At 50.4% G+C, this 20536-nt stretch overlaps 1 protein-coding gene across 1 annotated transcript in view; it reads right to left on the bottom strand.

The window, feature by feature from the left end:
- The window catches only part of SPEG (striated muscle enriched protein kinase), a 143307-nt gene that overhangs the window by 81375 nt on the left and 41396 nt on the right, over positions 1–20536 (bottom strand). Inside the window, 1 exon segment of the mRNA XM_029063161.1 lies at positions 20225–20407. Coding sequence (XP_028918994.1) covers positions 20225–20407 — 183 coding nt within the window.

Below are 20536 nucleotides of genomic sequence, written 5' to 3'. Positions count from 1 at the left end.
TGATGACCCCGTCCCTCCCCCAGCGCTTAGAACAGTGCTTGGCACACAATAAGCGCTTGACGAATACCATCGTTACTATTATTTTGATTTATTTATTATTCCTTCGTTCATTCGGTAGTATTTATTGAGCGCTTACTATGTGCACAGCACTGTACTAAGCGCTTGGAGTGGACAATTCGGCAACAGATAGAGACCATCCCTGCCCAACGACGGGCTCACGGTCTAATCGGGGGAGACGGACAGAGAAAAACGATAGCAATAAATAGAATCAAGGGGATGTACATCTCATTAAAACAATAGCAATAAATAGAATCAAGGGGATGCACATCTCATTAACAAAATAAATAGGGTAATAAAAATCTATCCAAATGAGCAGAGTGCTGAGGGGAGGGGAAGGGAGAGGGGGAGGAGCGGAGGGAAAGGGGGGAAAAGGGGGCTCGGCTGAGGGGAGGTGAAGGGGGGGCAGAGAGGGAGCAGAGGGAAAAGGGGCAGCTCAGTCTGGGAAGGCCTGATAATTATAATAAGATGATATTATAATAATTATTATATTGTATTATTATATTACATTCTATGTAATTATAATTGTATATTATATCAGAGCTGAATTATATATTATATAAGACCCGATTATAATAAGAGCCGAACCAACACCCTCCTCGTCATTATCGTCAAGCAGAAGGCGCCGCTTTAAGCCGTTCAGCCGGCTCTCTTCCTCCGACTTTTCCGCTCTCTCCTCCCACGATACCCCAGCTCGTACTCTTTGTCCTTCTCAGTGTTCTCACCGGTTCATCCTTGTCTCTCCCACTGCCTCCGCAGCAAAGGGGACCTCCTCACCCTTGGTTTAAAAGGGGTCTATCATCTTGCCCCTTCCTACCTCGCCTCCTACTCTCCTCCGGCCCGGCCCGCAGGCTCCGCTCCTCTCACGCCAACCTCCTCCCTGCCCCTCCGGCTCCTCTGTCTCGCTGCCGACCTCTCACCCGCGTCCCGCCTCGTCTCCTCAAATCCCACAGACGATGACTCTCCCCCCTTCCAAACCTTACCTCCTCCCGGAGGCCTTCCCCGACCGCGCCCTCCTTTCCTCTTCTCCCGCTCCCTTCCTCGTCGCCCCGACTCGCTCCCTCTCTTCGTCCCCCCTTCCCAGCCCCACTTACCACTTCTGTCCACCTCCCTCATTTATGTATTTCTATTCACGTCCGTCTCCCCCTCTAGACTGTCAGCTCTTTGTGGGCAGGGAACGTGCGGGTAAAATAGCTGTATTATCCTCTCCCGAGCGCTTAGTACAGTGCTCTCTGCACACACTAAGCGCTCAATAAATACAACTGACTGATCGATGAGCTTGTGTCTATCTCAGGCCTTAATACACGGCTTGGCACATAGTAAACGCTTAACAAATCCCACAGTTATCCTGTCCATTTCCCCCACTGCCCTTCTGCACCACCTAAACACACCTTTCTGTAGCCCTTTGGCACATATCTTACTCTACTATCATCATCAATAATAATAATAATGTGGGTTAAGCGCTTACTATGTGCAGAGCACCCTTCTAAGCGCTGGGGGAGATACAGGGTCATCGGGTCGTCCCCCGTGAGGCTCACAGTTCATCCCCATTTTCCAGATGAGGTCACTGAGGCCCAGAGAAGCGAAGTGACTCGCCCACAGTCACACAGCGGACAAGTGGCAGAGCCGGGAGTCGAACCCACGACCTCTGACTCCCAAGGCCGGGCTCTTGCCACTGAGCCACGCTGCTTCTCATATCATATAATTATAGTACGTTATTATACTATAATAATAGTGCAATATAGTATAGTATAATAGTATAATAATAATATTGGTATTTGTTAAGCGCTTACTACGTGCAGAGCACCGTTCTAAGCGCTGGGGGAGATACAGGGTCATCGGGTCGTCCCACGTGAGGCTCACAGTTAATCCCCATTTTACAGATGAGGTCACTGAGGCACAGAGAAGTGAAGTGACTTGCCCACAGTCACATATTATTATATAATATCGTATAGCATAATAGTATAATGATATATTATGTATATTATAAATATGTAATTTATTATAATAATTATTATTAATAGTATAATGATATTTATAATTATTATAGTACTCTAGACTGTCAGGTCATTGTAGGCAGGGAATGTGTCTGTTTTTTGTTCTACTGGACTCTCCCAGGTGCTCCGCACCCAGTAAGCGCTCAATAAATACGATTCGCAGACTGTACTCTCCCAAGTGCTTAGACCGCTACTCTGCACACAGTAAGCGCTTGGCTCAGTGGAAAGAGCCCGGACTTCGGAGTCAGAGGTCATGGGTTCGACTCCCGGCTCTGCCACTCGTCGGCTGTGTGACTGTGGGTGAGTCACTTCACTTCTCTGGGCCTCAGTTCCCTCATCTGTAAAATGGGGATGAAGACTGTGAGCCCCAAGTGGGACGACCTGATTCCCCTATGTCAACCCCAGCGCTTAGAACAGTGCTCGGCACATAGTAAGCGCTTAACAAATACCAACATTATTATTATTATTATTACAACCTGATAACACCGTTTGTATCCCCCCCAGCGCTTAGAACAGTGCTTGGCACCTAGTAAGCGCTTAATACTAATATTATTATTATTATTATTATTACACAGAGATGACCTGTGTTGCCTTTGCATTTGGATTTACAAAGCACTGAGAAACAGTATGGCTCAGTGGGTAGAGCCAGGACCCGGAGTCAGAAGGTCATGAGTTCTAATCCCGACTCCTCCACTTGTCTGCTGCGTGACCTTGGGCAAATCACTTCCCTTGTCTGGGCCTCGGTTCCCTCATCTGGAAAATAGGGATCGAGACCTTGAGCCCCACGTGGGACAGGGACTGTGTCCAACCTGATTAACATGTATCTACCCCAGTGCTTAGAACAGTGCTTGGCACATAGTAAGTACCTTACTTATTATTATTATTATTGATAATGATAATTAATAATAATAATGACTGTGGGCAAGTCACTTAACTTCTCTGGGCCTCAGTTCCCTCATGTGTAAAATGGGGATGAAGACTGGGAGCCTCACGTGGGACAAGCCGATGACCCTGTATCTACCCCGGCGCTTAGAACAGTGCTCGGCACGTAGTAAGCGCTTAACAAATACCAACATTATTAATTAACCTTTCTTCATCCCCTCCTCCCAGCCCCAAAGTACTCATGTCCAAATCCGCAGTTTATTTATTTCTATTAACGTCCGTCTCCCCCCTTTAGACCGTCAGCTCCTTGTGGGGGACGTGTCTACCAACTCTGTTATACTATCCTCTCCCAAGCGCTTAGTCCAGTGCTCTGCACGCCGTAAGTGTTCAATAAAGAAGCGGCATGGCTCAACGGAAAGAGCCCGGGCTCGGGAGTCGGAGGTCATGGGTTCGAATCCCGGCTCTGCCACTCGTCAGCCGTGTGACTGCGGGCGAGTCACTTCATTTCTCTGCGCCTCAGTTCCCTCATCTGTCAAATGGGGATGAAGACTGTGAGCCTCACGTGGGACAACCCGATTACCCTGTATCTATCCCAGCGCTCAGAACAGTGCTCTGCACCTAGTAAGCGCTTAACAAATACCAACATCATTATTATTATTATTAATAAATATAACCGATCGATCGATTGATTGAGGAACCTTGAGGCGGCACAGCAGGACGGAGGTCAGGGCTAACGGAGTAGATTCGGGAATCAGTGGCCAAGACGAGGTAGTTGAAGCCGGGAGAGTCAATGAGTTCCCCAGAGGAGTGAATGCAATCGATGATAATAATAATAATAATAATGATAATATCGTTAAGAGCTTACTATGTGCCAAGCACTGTTCGACGCACAGGGGTAGATACAAGTTAATCAGGTTGGAGACAGCCCCCGTCCCACATGGGGCTCACAGTCTTCATCCCCAAGTGAAGTGATTCACCCAAGGTCACACAACAGACGTGTGACAGACATAAGGGAGACAGTGTGGCGTAGTGGGTAGCGTCCGGGCCCGGGGGTCAGAAGGTCATGGGTTCTAATCCCGACACTGCCAATTCTCTGTTGTGCGATCTTGGGCAAGTCACCTGAATTTTCTAGGCCTCAGTTCCCTCAACTCTAAAAGGGGGATGGAGACTGGGAGCCCCACGGGGGACAGAGGTTGCCTATCCACCTCTGCACGAAACAAAAACTTCTCACTCTAGGCTTCGAGGCCGTCCATCCCCTCGCCCCTTCCTACCTCTCCTCCCTTCTCTCTTTCTCCCGCCCACCCCGCACGCTCCGCTCCTCCGCCGCCCGCCTCCTCGCCGTCCCTCGGTCTCGCCCATCCCACCGTCGACCCCCGGGTCACGTCCTCCCGCGGTCCCGGAACGCCCTCCCTCCTCACCTCCGCCAAACTCACTCTCTTCCCCTCTTCCAAGCCCTCCTGAGAGCTCACCTCCTCTGAGAGGCCTTCCCACACTGAGCTTCCCCTTTTCCCTCTGCCCCCCCTTCACCTCCCCTCAGGAAAGCCCCTTTTCCCCCCTTTCCCTCCTCTCCTCCCCCTCTCCCTTCCCCTCCCCTCAGCACTCTGCTCATTTGTATAGATTTTTATTACCCTATTTATTTTGTTAATGAGATGTCCATCCCCTTGATTCTATTTATTGCTATTGTTTTTGTCCGTCCCTCTCCCCCGATTAGACCTTGAGCCCGTCAATGGGCAGGGACGGTCTCTATCTGTAGCCAAATTGTCCATTCCAAGCGCTTAGTCCAGTGCTCTGCACATAGTAAGCGCTCAATAAATACTATTGAATGAATGAAGGACAGAGATTGGGTGCAACCTGATTTGCTTGGATCCACCCCAGCGCCCAGTACGGTGCCTGGCACATACTAAGCGCTTAACTGGGACAGAGCCAGGATTAGAACCCAGGTCCTTCCCGACACAAGGCCAAGAACAGAAGGCACCCCCGAACTGAGCCTCGCGGGAACCCCCCGACGGTTGGGTGGTGCGAGGCAGAGGAGAAGCCCGCGATAAAGCCTGAACCCGAGCGGCCAGAGAGATAGGAGGAGAACCACAGCCCGGGCCTGGGAGTCGGAAGGCCCTGGGTTCTAATTCTACCTCCGCCACACGTGTGCCCTGGGACCTTGGGCAAGTGCCTTCACTTCTCTGGGCCTCAGTGACCTCACCGATCTATTAAAACTGTGATTCCCCACGTGGGACAGGGACTGCGGCCAATCTGATTCGTTCGTACGTAGCCCAGTGCTTAGAAAAGTGCGTGGCACATAGTAAACGCCTCACGGGTGCCGTAATTATTATTATTAGTAACGGAGGAGGAGGGTGGGAGTGTGGAGAGCGTTTCCAGGAGGGGGGGGGAGGTCCACGGTGCCAAAGGCGGACGAGACGTCAAAGGGGATTAGGACAAGGGTAGGCTCCCTCGAATCATATCATCCGCCTCTCTTATTCCCCCCTGGGCCTCCTCCCTCCTCATTCGTTCATTCAGCCGTATTTACTGAACGCTTACTGTGTGCAGAGCACTGTACTAAGCGCTTGGGAGAGTTCAAAACAACAATAAACAGTGACATTCAGTGCCCACAACGAGCTCACAGTCTAGATGGGGCGGTGGGGGCGAGATGGATAACGATACAAATAAGCATTGTAGAAGCGGCGTGGCTCAGTAGAAAGAGCCCGGGCTTGGGAGTCAGAGGTCATGGGTTCGAATTCCAGCTCTGCCGCTGGTCAGCTGTGTGACTGTGGGCAAGTCACTTCGCTTCTCTGAGCCTCAGTTCCCTCATCTGTAAAATGGGGATTAAGACTGTGAGCCTCACGTGGGACAACCTGATTACCTTGTATCTCTCCCAGTGCTTAGAACAGTGCTCTGCACATGGTAAGCGCTTAATAAATACCAAAACAGAAACAGTGTGCCTCAATGGAAAGAGGCCGGGCTTGGGAGTCAGAGGTCATGGGTTCAAATCCCGGCTCTGCCGCTTGTCAGCTGTGCGACTGTGGGCAAGTCACTTCACTTCTCGGTGCCTCGGTGACCTCATCTGGAAAATGGGGATTAACTGTGAGCCTCACATGGGACAACTCGATTACCCTGTATCTCCCCCAGCGCTTAGAACAGTGCTCTGCACATAGTAAGCGCTTAACAAATACCAACATTATTATTAAAATGGGGACTAAGCCTGGGAGCCCCATGTGGGACAACCTGATGACCTTGTATCCCTCCCAGCGCTCAGAACAGTGCTTTGCACATAGTAAGCGCTTCAATACCATTATCATTATTATTATTATTAAATAAATAAAATGACAGAGAGGGACATAAGTGCTGTGGAGTTCGGAGAAGGGGAAAGGGGTCAGAGTGAGGCAGAAGGGAGTAGGAGATGAGGAAAAGTGGGGCTTAGTCTGGGAAGGCCTCTTGGAGGAGGTGGGCCTTCACTAAAGCTTTTGGGGAGTAACTGTCTGTGGGATTTGAGGAGGGAGGGCGACCAGGCCAGGCGGGACGTGGGCCGGGGGTCTTCGGCGGGCCGGGCGAGCCGGAGGCCCGGGGAGGAGGCGAGCGGCGGCAGAGGAGCCGAGTGTGCGGCCCGGGACGGAGAAGGACGGAAGGGAGGGGAGGGAGGAGGGGGCCGGGGGACGGGGGGCTTTAAAGCCGACGGTGATGAGTTTTTGTTTGCTATGGAAGTGAATGGGCAACCACTGGAGATTTTTGAGGAGGGAGGTGACACGTCCTGAACATTTTTATAGAAAAATGATGCAGGCAGCAGAGTGAAGAACGGACCGGAGAGGGGAGAGACCGGAGGCTGGGAGGTCAGCCAGGAGGCCGCTGCAGTCATCCAGCTGGGGTAATAATAATAATAATAATGATGATGGTATTTGTTAATAATGTTGGTATTTGTTAAGCGCTTACTATGTGCAGAGCACTGTTCTAAGCGCTGGGGTTGACACAGGGGAATCAGGTTGTCCCAGGAGGGGCTCGCCGTCTTCATCCCCATTTTCCAGAGGAGGGAACCGAGGCCCGGAGAAGTGAAGCGACCCGCCCAACGTCACACAGCGGACAAGCGGCGGAGCGGGGATTAGAACCCACGACCTCTGACCCGCAAGTCCGGCCTTTTTCCACTAAGCCACGCTGGAGTGTTTGGATGAACGTGGCAGCAGTTTGGCTGGAGAGGAAAAGGACGGATTTTAGCGACGCCGTGAAGGTGGGACCGCCGGGATTCGGTGGCAGAACGAAGGCGTGGACTGAAGGAGAGCGAGGAGTCGAGGAAGAGGCCAGGGTCCCGGGTTCGGGAGACGGGAAGGCCGTCTACGGCGACGGGAAAGTCCTCCGCCTTCCCGGTTCCTCCAAGGGCCCGTTCCCTCCTCCGCCTTTCCTCGGCCTGCTCCCTTCCCCCCGTCTCTGCGCGCTTGCCCGCTGGCCTCTCTCCAGGCCACCGGCCCAAACGCGGCCTTGTAGGGTAAGACAGCCTGCCCCGGGCCCAGCTGTCCCTCCCCCGCGGCCCCCGGGGCCTCGTCCGGCCCTCCGGCCGCTCTCCTTCTAACCCTGCCCGGCTGCGACCCCGGGGGACGGTCAGCTTTTGGGCCCCGCTCCTTCCTGACGTGACTCACCCGGGCTCCGGGCCACCGGAGGGGACGCAGAGAGACCGGGGAATTATAATAATGATGATGGTAATAATAATAATAATAATAATAATAATGATGATGGTATTTGTTAAGCGCTTACTATGTGCAGAGCACTGTTCTAAGCGCTGGGGTAGACACAGGGGAATCGGGTTGTCCCACGTGGGGCTCACAGACTTCATCCCCATTTTACAGAGGAGGTAACTGAGGCACAGAGAAGTGAAGCGACTCGCCCACAGTCACACAGCTGGCAAGTGGCAGAGCCGGGATTTGAACTCATGACCTCTGACTCCAAAGCCCGGGCTCTTTCCACTGAGCCACGCTGTAACGTGGGTATTTGTTAAGGCCTTACTCTGTGCAGAGCACCGTTCTAAGCGCTGGGCAAGAGACAGGGTCATCAGGTTGTCTCACGTGAGGCTCACGGTCTTCATCCCCATTTTACAGATGAGGGAACTGAGGCACAGAGAAGTGAAGTGACTTGCCCACAGTCACACAGTTGCCAGCTGGCAGAGCCGGGATTCGAACTCATGACCTCTGACTCCCAAACCCAGGCTCTTTCCACTGAGCCACGCTGCTTCCCCTAGATGGTAGTTGCTCAGTGCTGACCACGTGCCGGGCCCTGTTCCTAGTGCTGGGGTAATGATAATACTATTAATAATGATGATGGTATTTGTTCGGCGCTTACCATGTGCCGGGCCCTGTTCTGAGCGCTGGGGTAATGATAATAATAATAATAATGATGATGATGGTATTTGTTCGGCGCTTACCATGTGCCGGGCCCTGTTCTGAGCGCTGAGGTAATGATGATAATAATAACGATGATGATGACGGTATTTGTTCAGTGCTTACTATGTGCCGGGCCCTGTTCTAAGTGCTGAGGTAATGATGACAATAATAATAATAAAAATATTATTATTGTATCTGTTCAGCGCTATGTGCCGGGCACTGTTCTAGGTGCTGGGGTAATAATAATAATAATGATGATGGCGGCATTTGTTCAGCACTTACTATGTGCCAGGCACTGTTTTAAGTGCTGGGGTAATAATAATGATGATAATAATAATAATCATGATTATTACTATATTCTAGTATACGATATACTATATTCTATATACTATATATACTATATACTAGTATACTATATTCTATACACTATACTATATTCTAGTATACTAAACTATTACTTACTATGTGCCAAGCACCTTTCTAAGAGCTGGGGGAGATACAAGGTCATCAGGTGTCCCACGTGGGGCTCACAGACTTCATCCCCATTTTATAGATGAGGGAACTGAGGCCCAGAGAAGTGAAGTGACTTGCCCAAGGTCACACAACTGATAAGTGGCAGAGCCGGGATGAAAACCCACGACCTCTGACTCCCAAGGTAACTGAGGCACGGTGAAGTTACGTGGCTTGCCCAAGGTCACGCAGCAGACAAGTGGCGGAGGCGGGATTAGAACCCACCTCCCCTGATTCTCAAGCCTGAGCTCTTGCCACTGAGCCACACGCTCCCCCAATCTGTTCATTTTTGAAAAAAATGGTATTTGTTAAGCGCTTACTATATGCCAGGCACTGTTCTGAGCGCTGGGGTAGAGTCAAGCTAATCAGGTCGGACACGGTCCCTGTCCCACACGGGGCTCACATTCTTCATCCCCATTTTTGCAGATAAGGTAATTGAGGCACAGAGAGGAGAAGGGACTTGCCTAAGGTCTCACAGCAGAGACGTGGCGGACTCAATAATAAGAATAATTGTGGTATTTGTAAGCACTTACTGTGTGCCAGGCACTCTATTAAGCACTGGGGGGGGGGGGATACGATTAAGCCCCCGATTAGACCGTGAGCCCGTCAATGGGTAGGGATTGTCTCTATCTGTTGCCGAATTGTCCATTCCAAGCGCTTAGTACAGCGCTCTGCACATAGTAAGCACTCAATAAATACTATTGAATGAATGAATAATAAATAAATCAAAATAATAATAACGATGGTATTCGTCAAGCGCTCCCCGTCGCCCCGACTCCCTCCCTCTGCTCTACCCCCTTCCCTATCCCATAGCACTTGTGAATATTTGTATAGATTACTTATTTCTCTATTTAGAAATAAATTATTTCTCTATCTAGAAGCAGCGTGGCTCAGTGGCAAGAGCCCGGGCTTGGGAGTCAGAGGTCCTGGGTTCGAATTCCGGCTCCGCCACTTGTCAGCTGTGGGACTGTGGGCGAGTCACTTCACTTCTCTGTGCCTCAGTGACCTCATCTGTAAAATGGGGATGAACTGTGAGCCTCACGTGGGACAACCCGATTACCCTGGATCTACCCCAGCGCTTAGAACGGTGCTCGGCACATAGTAAGCGCTTAACAAATACCAACATTATCATTCTCTGGGTCTCAGTTCCCTCATCTGTAAAATGGGGATTAAGATTGTGAGCCTCACGTGGGACAACCCGATGACCCTTTATCTCCCCCAGCGCTTAGAACAGTGCTCTGCACATAGTAAGCGCTTAACAAATACCGACATTATTATTATTTATTTTATTAATGATGAGTATATATGTATAATTCTATTGATCTATTTTGACGGTACTGAGGCCTACTTGTTTTGTTTCGTTGTCCGTCTCCCCCCTCTAGACTGTGAGCCCGTCGCTGGGCAGGGATTGTCTCTATCTGTTGCCCAATTGTATTTTCCAAGTGATTAGTACAGCGCTCCGCACACAGTAAGCGCTCAATAAATACCATTGAATGAATGAATGGAACTAGAACCCAGGACTTCCAAACCCACGCCCTTTCCACTGGGCCCCAACCAGCTAGAGATTCTGAGATCGGGGTCCAACCTGGAAGTCAAGAGAACCGACGCCTGGCTCCATTCTTGTTTCGCTCTGGAACCTTAACGGGGGCCTTTCGGAGCCTCAGTTTCCCCATCTGTGAATGAAGAGAACTCCACCGGGCCCTTTTTCCCTCAGTGGTTGGTGGGCAAAGAAGATCACATATGGGAAAAGAAGTTTGAACTCTAAAGAGGGATTGGGGAAGATAAAACGCCGTTCTCCCTCCTCCTTAGCGGGACGGGGACTTGTCCGATCTGATTAGAGCTACGTAATCGGGGAGACGGCGAGGAGGCAGTGGACGTGATTCTCCTCTCCTCTTTTAGATATTTAGTTTCTTGATTCTATCGTGATGATGTTGTCTTGTTTTTGTCCGTCCGTCTCCCCCGACTAGACCGTGAGGCCGTCGATGGGCAGGGATTGCCTCTGTTGCCGAATTGTCCATTCCAAGCGCTTAGTCCAGTGCTCTGCACATAGTAAGCGCTCAATAAATACTACTGAATAAATAGTTGGACCCAACCTGGAGCCTGGGGCCAAATCTGGATTTCACAGGTCAAGACAACCAAGCTCCAGCGGTTGCCCGTCGCCCTCGGCGTCGAACGGAAGCCCGACGCCTTTGAAGGCGCCCATCAGGTAGCCCCCTTCTACCTCCCCTGGCCGCTCTCCCACTCCCAGCCCGGCCCGCAAGCTCCGCTCCTCTAACGCCGACCTTCTCCCCGTCCCTCCATCTCCCGTCTCTTACAGCGCCGACCCCTCGCCCCCGTCCTCCTTCTGGTCTGTATTCCCTCCCCCTAGGAGCAGCGTGGCTTAGTGGAAAGACCCCGGGCTTGGGAGGTCGTGGGTTCTAATCCCGTCTCCACGATTTGTCTGCTGTGTGACCCTGGGGCAACTCACTTCACTTCTCCGGGCCTCGGCTCCCTCGACTATAAAATGGGGATGAAGCCCGTGAGCCCTACGTAGGACAACCTGATCACCTTGCATCTCCCCTAGCGCTTAGAACAGTGCTCGGCACATAGTAAGCGCCTAACAAATACCATCCGTGTTACCGTTGTAGTCGTTTCCTGACAGACCACTGCTCTCCCCCCCTCATTAAAGTCACACCTCCTCCGAGAGGCCTTCCCCGACTCAGCCCTCGTTTCCTCTTCTCCCTCTCCCTTCCGTGCCCTTCATTCAACCCGCCCTCAGCCCCACGGCATTTATCAATCCATCAGTCTTATTTATCACGCACTTGCTAGGTGCGGAGCACTGTGCCAAGCGCTTGGGAGAGCACCATACAACAGAATTAGCGGACACATTCCCTGCCCATAACGAGCTCACAGTCCACAGTGGAAGAGAAGCAGTGTGGCTCAGTGGAAAGAGCCCGGGATTGGGAGTCAGAGGTCATGGGTTCGAATCCCCGCTCTGCCACTTGTCAGCTGTGTGACTCTGGGCAAGTTACTTCACTTCTCTGGGCCTCAGTGACCTCTTCTGGAAAATGGGGATTCACTGTGAGCCTCACGGGGGACGACCTGATGACCCTGTATCTCTCCCAGCGCTTAGAACAGTACTCCGCACATAGTAAGCGCTTAACAAATACCAACATTATTATTATTATTATGTCCATATTCACAATTTATTCCCCCTCTAGACTGTAAGCTCGCTTTGGGCAGGGAACACATCTACCAACGTGGTTGTATTAGATGCTCCCAAGCGCTTAGTACAGTGTTCTGCGCACAGTAAGCGCTCAATAAATACATTTGATCGATTGATTACTTTCAGGTCTATCTCCCTCTCTAGGCTGCCCATCTACAAACTCTGCTCCACTGTTCTTTCCCCAGTGCTTAGCACAGTACTCTGTATACAGCGAACATTCAGTAATAATAATAATCATAATAATGAGGGCATTTGTTAAGCGCTTACTATGTGCAAAGCACTGTTCTAAGCGCTGGGGCGGATACAAGGCGATCAGGCTGTCCCACGTGGGGCTCACAGTCTTCATCCCCATTTTCCAGATGAGGGAACTAAGGCCCAGAGAAGTGAAGTGACTTGTCCAAGGTCACACAGCTGACAAGGGACGGAGCCGGGATTTGAACCCATGACCTCTGACTCCCCAGCCCGGGCTCTTCCCGCTGAGCCACGCTGATTGCCTCATTGCTTAAGGAGCTATAGGAATGAGGAGGAGGGAACACAGATCCAGATCATTACAGAGATTACTATGTTACTATAATATACTACAGTAATAATAACAATGGTATTTGTTAAGCGCTCACTACATGTCAATCACTGTACTAAGCGCTGGGAATACATTACTGCATATCAATCTATGGTATTTCATTCAGTTGTATTTACTGAGGGCTTACTGTGCGCAGAGCGCTGTACTAAGCGCTTGGGAGAGGACGATACAATGACAATCGGACACTTTCCCTGCCCACAACGAATGAGCACTTACTACAGAGCACTGTACTGAGCACTCGGGAGAGTTTAATATAACAGAGTTGGTATTTCCCTGCCCACAACGAGCTTACAGGATAGAGGGGGAGAGAAACGTTAGTATTAATTAATTATTATATCAATAATTTACAGATATACTAGTAGTTGTAAATATTTTCCTCTCCCCCATTAGACTATAAGTTCCTGTGGGCAAGATATGAATTAATTATTATATCGATAATTTACAGATATACTAGTAGTTGTAAATATTTTTCTCTCCCCCGTTAGACTAGAAGTTCCCTTGGGCAGGATATGAATTAATTATTATATCGATAATTTACAAGATATACTAGTAGTTGTAAATTTTTTCCTCTCCCCTATTAGACTATAAATTCCTGTGGACAGGATATGAATTAATTATTATATCGATAATCTACAGATACACTAGTAGTTGTAAATATTTTTCTTTCCCCTATTAGACTATAAGTTTCTGTGGACAGGATATGAATTGATTATTATATCGATAATCTACAGATATACTAGTAGTTGTAAATATTTTTCTTTCCCCTATTAGACTATAAGTTCCTGTGGACAGGATATGAATTGATTATTATATCGATAATCTACAGATACACTAGTAGTTGTAAATATTTTTCTTTCCCCTATTAGACTTTAAGTTCCTGTGGGCAGGATATGAATGAATTATTATATCGATAATCTACAGATATATTAGTAGTTGTAAATATTTTCCTCTCCCCCATTAGACTATAAATTCCTGTGGGCAGGATATGAGTTAATTATTATATCGATAATCTACAGATATACTAGCAGTTGTAAATATTTTTCTCTCCCCCATAAGACTATAAGTTCCTGTGGGCAGGATATGAATTAATTATTATATCGATAATCTACAGATATACTAGCAGTTGTAAATATTTTTCTCTCCCCATAAGACTATAAGTTCCTGTGGGCAGGATATGAATTAATTATTATATCGATAATCTACAGATTTACTAGTAGTTGTAAGTATTTTTCTCCCCCCCCCATTAGACTATAAATTCCTGTGGGCAGGACATGAATGAATTATTATATCGATAATCTACAGATATACTAGTAGTTGTAAATATTTTTCTCCCCCCCATTAGACTATAAGCTCCTGTGGGCGGGAAACCTGGCCCTTCTTTATGTTGGCACTTTCCCAAGTATCTTAGTACATCTGCGTTGCTCTCTGTGGGCCCAAAATAATAATAATAATATTTGCTAGTAATAATTATGGTACTTGTTAAGCGCTTACTATGTTCCAAGCACTGTTCTAAGCGCTGGGGGAGATACAGGGTATTTAGGTTGTCCCACCTGGGGCTCACGCCTTTAGTCCCCATGATCCAGATGAGGTCACTGAGACCCAGAGAAGTGAAGTGACTTACCCAAAGTCACACAGCGGGCAAGTGGCGGAGCAGGGATTAGAACCCACTCCCAAGCCCGGGTTCTTTCCACTAAGCCTCGCTTAATAATAATTATGGTCCATGTCAAGTGCTTACTATGTGCTAGGCACTGTACCACATGCTGGAAAAATAATGGCATTTGTTAAGCGCTTACTATAATAATGTTGGTATTTGTTAAGCACTTACTAGAGCACCGTTCTAAGCGCCGGGGGAGATACAGGGTCATCGGGTCGTCCCACGTGAGGCTCCCAGTTAATCCCCATTTGACAGATGAGGTAACTGGGGACCAGAGAAGTGAAGTGACTTGCCCACAGTCACACAGCTGCCAAGTGGCAGAGCCGAGATTCGCACCCATGACTTCTGACTCCCAAGCCTGGGCTCTTTCCACTGAGCCACGCTGCTTCTCTAAGTGCCAGGCTCTGTACTAAGCACGGGGGGGGGGGGGGATACGAGCAGATAGAGTTGGACTCTGTGGGACTCAGAGTCCCAAATCCCCATTTCACGGATGAGGTCACTGAGGTCCCAAGGAGAGAAGTGACTTGGCCAAGGTCACCCAGCAGAAGCGCTTGACCTTGTGAAAGGCACCGTACTAAGGGCCGGGGTGGTCGCGAGCAAACCAGGTTGGACACAGTCCCCGTCCCACATGGAGCTCACGGTCTTAATCCCCATTTATTTACTTCTGCTACTAATATCAGGGTTTTCCACGTTCCCCGCGGAAAGGACAAATCCCAGCGGGACGGATTTGGAGGAGTCTCGTCAGACAGTGACGAACACTAAAGGTGACCGAAATCTCCCTCGCTGAAGATCTTTGAAAACAGCCGCGACCTCTCTCCGCAAATTAGTCCCGGCCCACAGGCCTGAAGCCAGAGAGAAACGGGGCCGGAGCCAGAAGGAGTCGATTCGAGGCCAAGCGAGACCGTTAATCGAAATGAAAAAGGAATTTTCAGCTCTGGTCGTGGCCTTCGTCAGACTTATTACGCTCGTGACCGCTAATGTTTGCTTCGTGAGGAAACGCCGGTCCTTGGCTTTAAGGCACTCGATCGACTCTCTCCCTCTCCCTTCTCCACTCTCCCACTCCACCCCAGCTCGCTCTCTTCGTTCATTTCGCTGGGACTCATTCTCATCGACTCCTGCCTCTGAGCGTGGGCTTGGGGGTCGGAGGTCGTGGGTTCGAATCCCCGCTCTGCCACTTGGCAGCTGCGTGACTGTGGGCAAGTCACTTCGCTTCTCTCAGCCTCAGTTCCTTCATCTGTAAAATGGGGATGAAGACCGTGGGCCCCACTTGGGACGACCCGATCACCTTGTACCTCCCCCCCAGCGCTTAGAACAGTGCTTTGCACATAGTAAGCGCTTAAGAAATACCATTATTATTATTATCGTTATCCCCCAATAGCCTTCTAGGGAAGCAGTGTGGCTTAGTGGATCGAGCACGGCCCTGGGCGTCAGAAGGACCTCGGTTCCGATCCTGGCTCCGCCCACTGTCCGCGGGGTGACCTCGGGCAGATCACATCTCTGGGCCTCAGTTCCCTCCTCTGTAAAATGGGGATTCATAATAATAATAAAAATAATAATGACGGCATTTGTTAAGCACTTACTGTGTGCCGGGCACTCTACTGAGCACTGGGATGGATACTAGCAAATCGGGTCTGTCCCATGTGGGGCTCTCGGCCTCCATCCCCATTTTCCAGATGAGGTCACTGAGGTCCAGAGAAGTGAAGCGACTTGTCCAAGGTCACACGACAGACAAGTGGCGGAGCCGGGATTAGAACCCGTTACCTTGTGACGCCCAGGCTCATGCTCTATCCACTACGCCATACTATGAGCCCTTAGTGGGACGGGGACTGTGTCCAACCCGATTGTCCCAGTGCTTAGAACGGTGCCTAGAACATTCTAAGTGCTTAAGAAACACCATTATTATTATTATTATTATTATTATCTCATCTCCATCATCATCTTATCTCCCCACGCAAAGCCTGTCCCCTCCCTGACTTTCCCGTGGCTGTAGATGGCACCCCCATCCTTCCCATCTCACCAGCCCGTGACCTTGTCCTTGTCCTTGACTCCTCTCTCTCCTTCAACCCACATATTCAGTCCGTCACCGAATCCCGTCGGGCCCATCTTCGCGACGTCGCTAAAATCTGCCCTCTCCTCTCCATCCAAACCATTAATAATAATGGTGGTATTTGTTAAGCGCTTACTATGTGCAAAGCACCGTTCTAAGCGCTGGGGGGATACAGGGGGATCAGATTGTCCCACGTGGGGCTCCCAGTTTTCATCCCCATTTTCCAGATGAGGTCACTGAGGCCCAGAGAAGTGGAAGTGACTCGCCCAAAGTCACACAGCTGGCAAGCGGCAGAGCCGGGAGTCGAACCCATGACCTCTGACTCCGCAGCCCAGGCTCTTTCCGCTGAGCCACGCTGCTTCCCCAGCGTATTACCACGTTAATACGCTCCTGTCGCGCCCGGATTACCGCGTCGGCCTTCTCGCTGACCTCCCTGCCTCCCGTTTCTTCCCACTCCAGTCCTTACTTCACTCGGCTGCCTGGATCATTTTTTTTCCAAAAACCTTCCGGACAAGTCTCCCTCCCCGTCAAGTCCCTCCAGGGGTTGCCCGTCCACCTCCGCATCAAACAGAAACCGGTCACATCGGCTTTAAAGCCGTCCATCACCTCGCCCCCTCCTAGAGAAGCAGCGTGGCTCGGTGGAAAGAGCCCGGGCTTGGGAGTCAGAGGTCAAGGGTTCGAATCCCCGCTCCACCGCTTATCAGCTGTGTTACTGTGGGCGAGTCACTTCACTTCTCTGGGTCTCAGTGACCTCATCTGGAAAATGGGGACAAAGACCGGGAGCCTCACGTGGGACAACCTGATGACCCTGTATCTATCCCAGCGCTTAGAAGAGTGCTCTGCACATAGTAAGCGCTTAACAAATACCAACATTATTATTATTACCTCACCGCGCTGCTGTTCCAACCCAGCCCACAGTCTTCGCTCCTCTAATGCCAACCTCCTCCCTGGGCCTCCATCTCCCCTGTCTCACCGCCAACCTCTCGCTCGGACCGCCCTCTCCTCATATCCGACAGACGGTGACTCTCTTGCACTTCCAAGCCTTCCTGCGGGCCCACCTCCTCCCGGAGGCCTTCCCCGACCGCGCCCCCCTCTCCTCTCCTCCCGCTCCCTTCCGCGTCGTCCCGCCTCGCTCCCTTTCTTCATCCCCCCTCCCAGCCCCGCACCGCTTCTGTCCGCATTCCTCATTTATTTATCTATATTAATGTCTGTCTCCCCCCCTGAGCTCCTTGTGGGCAGGGAATGTGTCTGTTTATTGTTGTATTGTCCTCTCCCAAGCGCTCAGTTCAGCGTGGCTCAGTGGAAAGAGCCCGGGCGTGGGAGTCAGAGTTCATGGGTTCGAATCCCACCTCCGCCAATTATCAGCTATGTGACCTTGCGCTAGTCACTTCACTTCTCTGTGCCTCAGTTCCCTCATCTGGAAATGGGGTTTAAGACCGTGAGCCCCACGTGGGACAACCTGATTCCCTTGTCCACCCTTGATGACCTTGAACCTACCCCAGTGCTTAGAACAGTGCTGGGCACATAGTAAGCGCTTAACACGTGCCATCATCATCATCATCATTATTATTCAGTGCTCCTCACACAGTAAGCACTCAATAAATACGACTGAATAAATGAATGAATGAATCCAGGTCTTTTTGACCCCAGATTGGGGTTCTATCCACTAGACCATCCTGTCTCCTGTCTGCCCATCTTCCAGATCAGCCAGTCGGCAAATGGGGCCCCAGACAAAGGCTCACCTTTGCCGAGCCCCCGGGTTAGGATCGAATAATAATAATAATAACGTTGGCATTTGTTAAGCGCTTACTACGTGCAGAGCACTGTTCTAAGCGCCGGGCTAGATACAGGGTCATCAGGTTGTCCCACGCGAGGCTCACAGTCTTCATCCCCATTTGACAGATGAGGTCACTGAGGCCCAGAGAAGTGAAGTGACTTGCCCACAGTCCCACAGCTGCCAAGTGGCAGAGCCGGAATTCAAACCCATGACCTCTGACTCCCAAGCCCGGCCTCTTTCCACTGAGCCAAACTGCTTCTTGAATGAAAGGTTGGTGTCCCCTCTCCTAAGCGGGCGAGGGAAGTGTATTTGTGTGTGTGTGTGTGTGTGGTTTGGGGGGAAGGAGGGGGATTAGGGAGGCCAGAAGGATCCTGACCTTAACCCTCTTCCTGGAATTCTGCCATTTTCCCTGAACCCAAGAGAAATCACTCCACCATCACCCTCTCCCTCACCCATCTGCTGCCCATGTCACTATGGAGAAGCAGCCTGGCTAGCGGCAAGAGTCCAGGTTTGGGAGTCAGAAGAGGTGGGTTCTAATCCCGCCTCTGCCACCTGTCTGCTGTGTGACCTTGGCCGAGCCACCTCACTTCTCTGGGCTTCGGTGACCTCATCAGGAAAATGGGGATGAAGACCGTGAACCCCACGGGGGACAACCTGATCACCTTCTATCTACCCCAAAGCTTAGAACAACTCAACAGTGTTTGCCACATAGCAAACACTTAACAGATACCACAGTTATTATTATTATTACCCCAGAGCTTAGAACAGTGCTTGACACCTAATAAGCACTTAACAGATACCACAGTCATCATTATTATTATTACCCCAGAGCCTAGAACAGTGCTTGACACCTAATAAGCACTTAACCAATACCACAATGATTATTATTATTATTACCCCAGAGCTTAGAACAGTGCTTGACACCTAGTAAGCGCTTAACAAATTCCACAACTATTATTATCATTACCCCAGAGCTTAAAACAGTGCTTGACACCTAGTAAGCGGCTTAACAAATACCACAATCATCATTATTATTATTATTATTACCCGAGAGCCTAGAACAGTGCTTGACACCCAGTAAGCGCTTAAGAAGAAGCAGCGTGGCTCAGTGGCAAGAGCCGGGGCTTGGGAGTCAGAGGACCTGGGTTCGAATCCCGGCTCTGCCATTTGTCAGCTGAGTGACTGTGGGCAAGTCACTTAACTTCTCTGTGCCTCAGGTCCCTCATCTGTAAATTGGGGATTAACTGTGAGCCTCACGTGGGGCAACCTGATTACCCTGTATCTACCCCAGCGCTTAGAACAGTGCTCTGCACATAGTAAGCGCTTAACAAATACCAACATTATTATTAACAAATGCCACAACTATTATTATTATTACCCCAGAGCTTAAAACAGTGCTTGACACCTAGTAAGCGCTTAACAAATACCACAGTCATTATTATTATTATTACCCCGAACCTCGAACAATGCTTGACACCTAGTAAGTGCTTAACAAATACCACAATGATGATGATGATGATTATTATTATTATTATTATTATTATTATTATCCCACTGGGGATGATGAATCATAGAGACCAGATCATGGAGATCCTGGGGAGGCTGATTCTCGAAGGCCAGTTACCACGGAGGTCCTCTATACTGTAAGCTCACTGAGGGCGGGGAATGTATCTGTTAATTGTCACGGCGCACTCACCCAAGGGCTGAGTGCAGTGCTCTGCGCAGAGTAAGCGCTCAAGAAATACAGCATGGCTCAGTGGAAAGAGCCCCGGGCTTGGGAGTCAGAGGTCACGGGTTCGAATCCTGGCTCTGCCACTTGGCAGCCGTGTGACCGTGGGCAAGACACTTCACTTCTCTGGGCCTCAGTTACCTCATCTGGAAAATGGGGATTAACTGTGAGCCTCACGTGGGACAACCTGATTACCCCTTATCTACCCAGGCTTAGAACATAGTAAGCGCTTAATAAATACCAACATAAATACGATTGAACGAATGAATGAAGGTTCTGGGGAGGCTGACTCCTACAGGTCAGTCGCCACGGTGACCTTAGAGATGCCGACCCCTAGAGACCAGTCACCAAGGAGATGGTGGGGTTGCCGACCCCAGGAAGTCGTCCGTGTCCCCCCGGCCCCGGCTCCCTGGATCCCCCCAGGCTCCTCACCATGTTTCACAGAGAGGGTGGCGTTGCAGCTGGCCTGGCCCAGCTCGTTGGCAGCGAAGACGGTGTAGAGGCCGGTGTCTTCGGGCTGAGCCTGGCGCAGGAGGAGGGTGTGGCGTTCGCCCTCTGCCCGGATCAGGGTGCGGGCGCCGCTCTTCAAGGCGACCCCGTCCTTCTGCCAGGACACTGCAGAGGGAGGGAGACCGGTCACCGTCAGCTCAGAGGGGGCGACCACCCCCCAACCACCTTGGGGACTCTCAATGGGGGAAGACTTGACCCGGCTCCCTTTGAGTCTCCCCGTTCATTCATTCAGTG

This window comes from Ornithorhynchus anatinus, chromosome 1 (genome assembly GCF_004115215.2).
Source record: "Ornithorhynchus anatinus isolate Pmale09 chromosome 1, mOrnAna1.pri.v4, whole genome shotgun sequence".
NCBI lineage: Eukaryota > Metazoa > Chordata > Mammalia > Monotremata > Ornithorhynchidae > Ornithorhynchus > Ornithorhynchus anatinus.
Note: the sequence above shows the minus strand (reverse complement) of the source record. Positions and strands in the feature narration are given on the sequence as shown.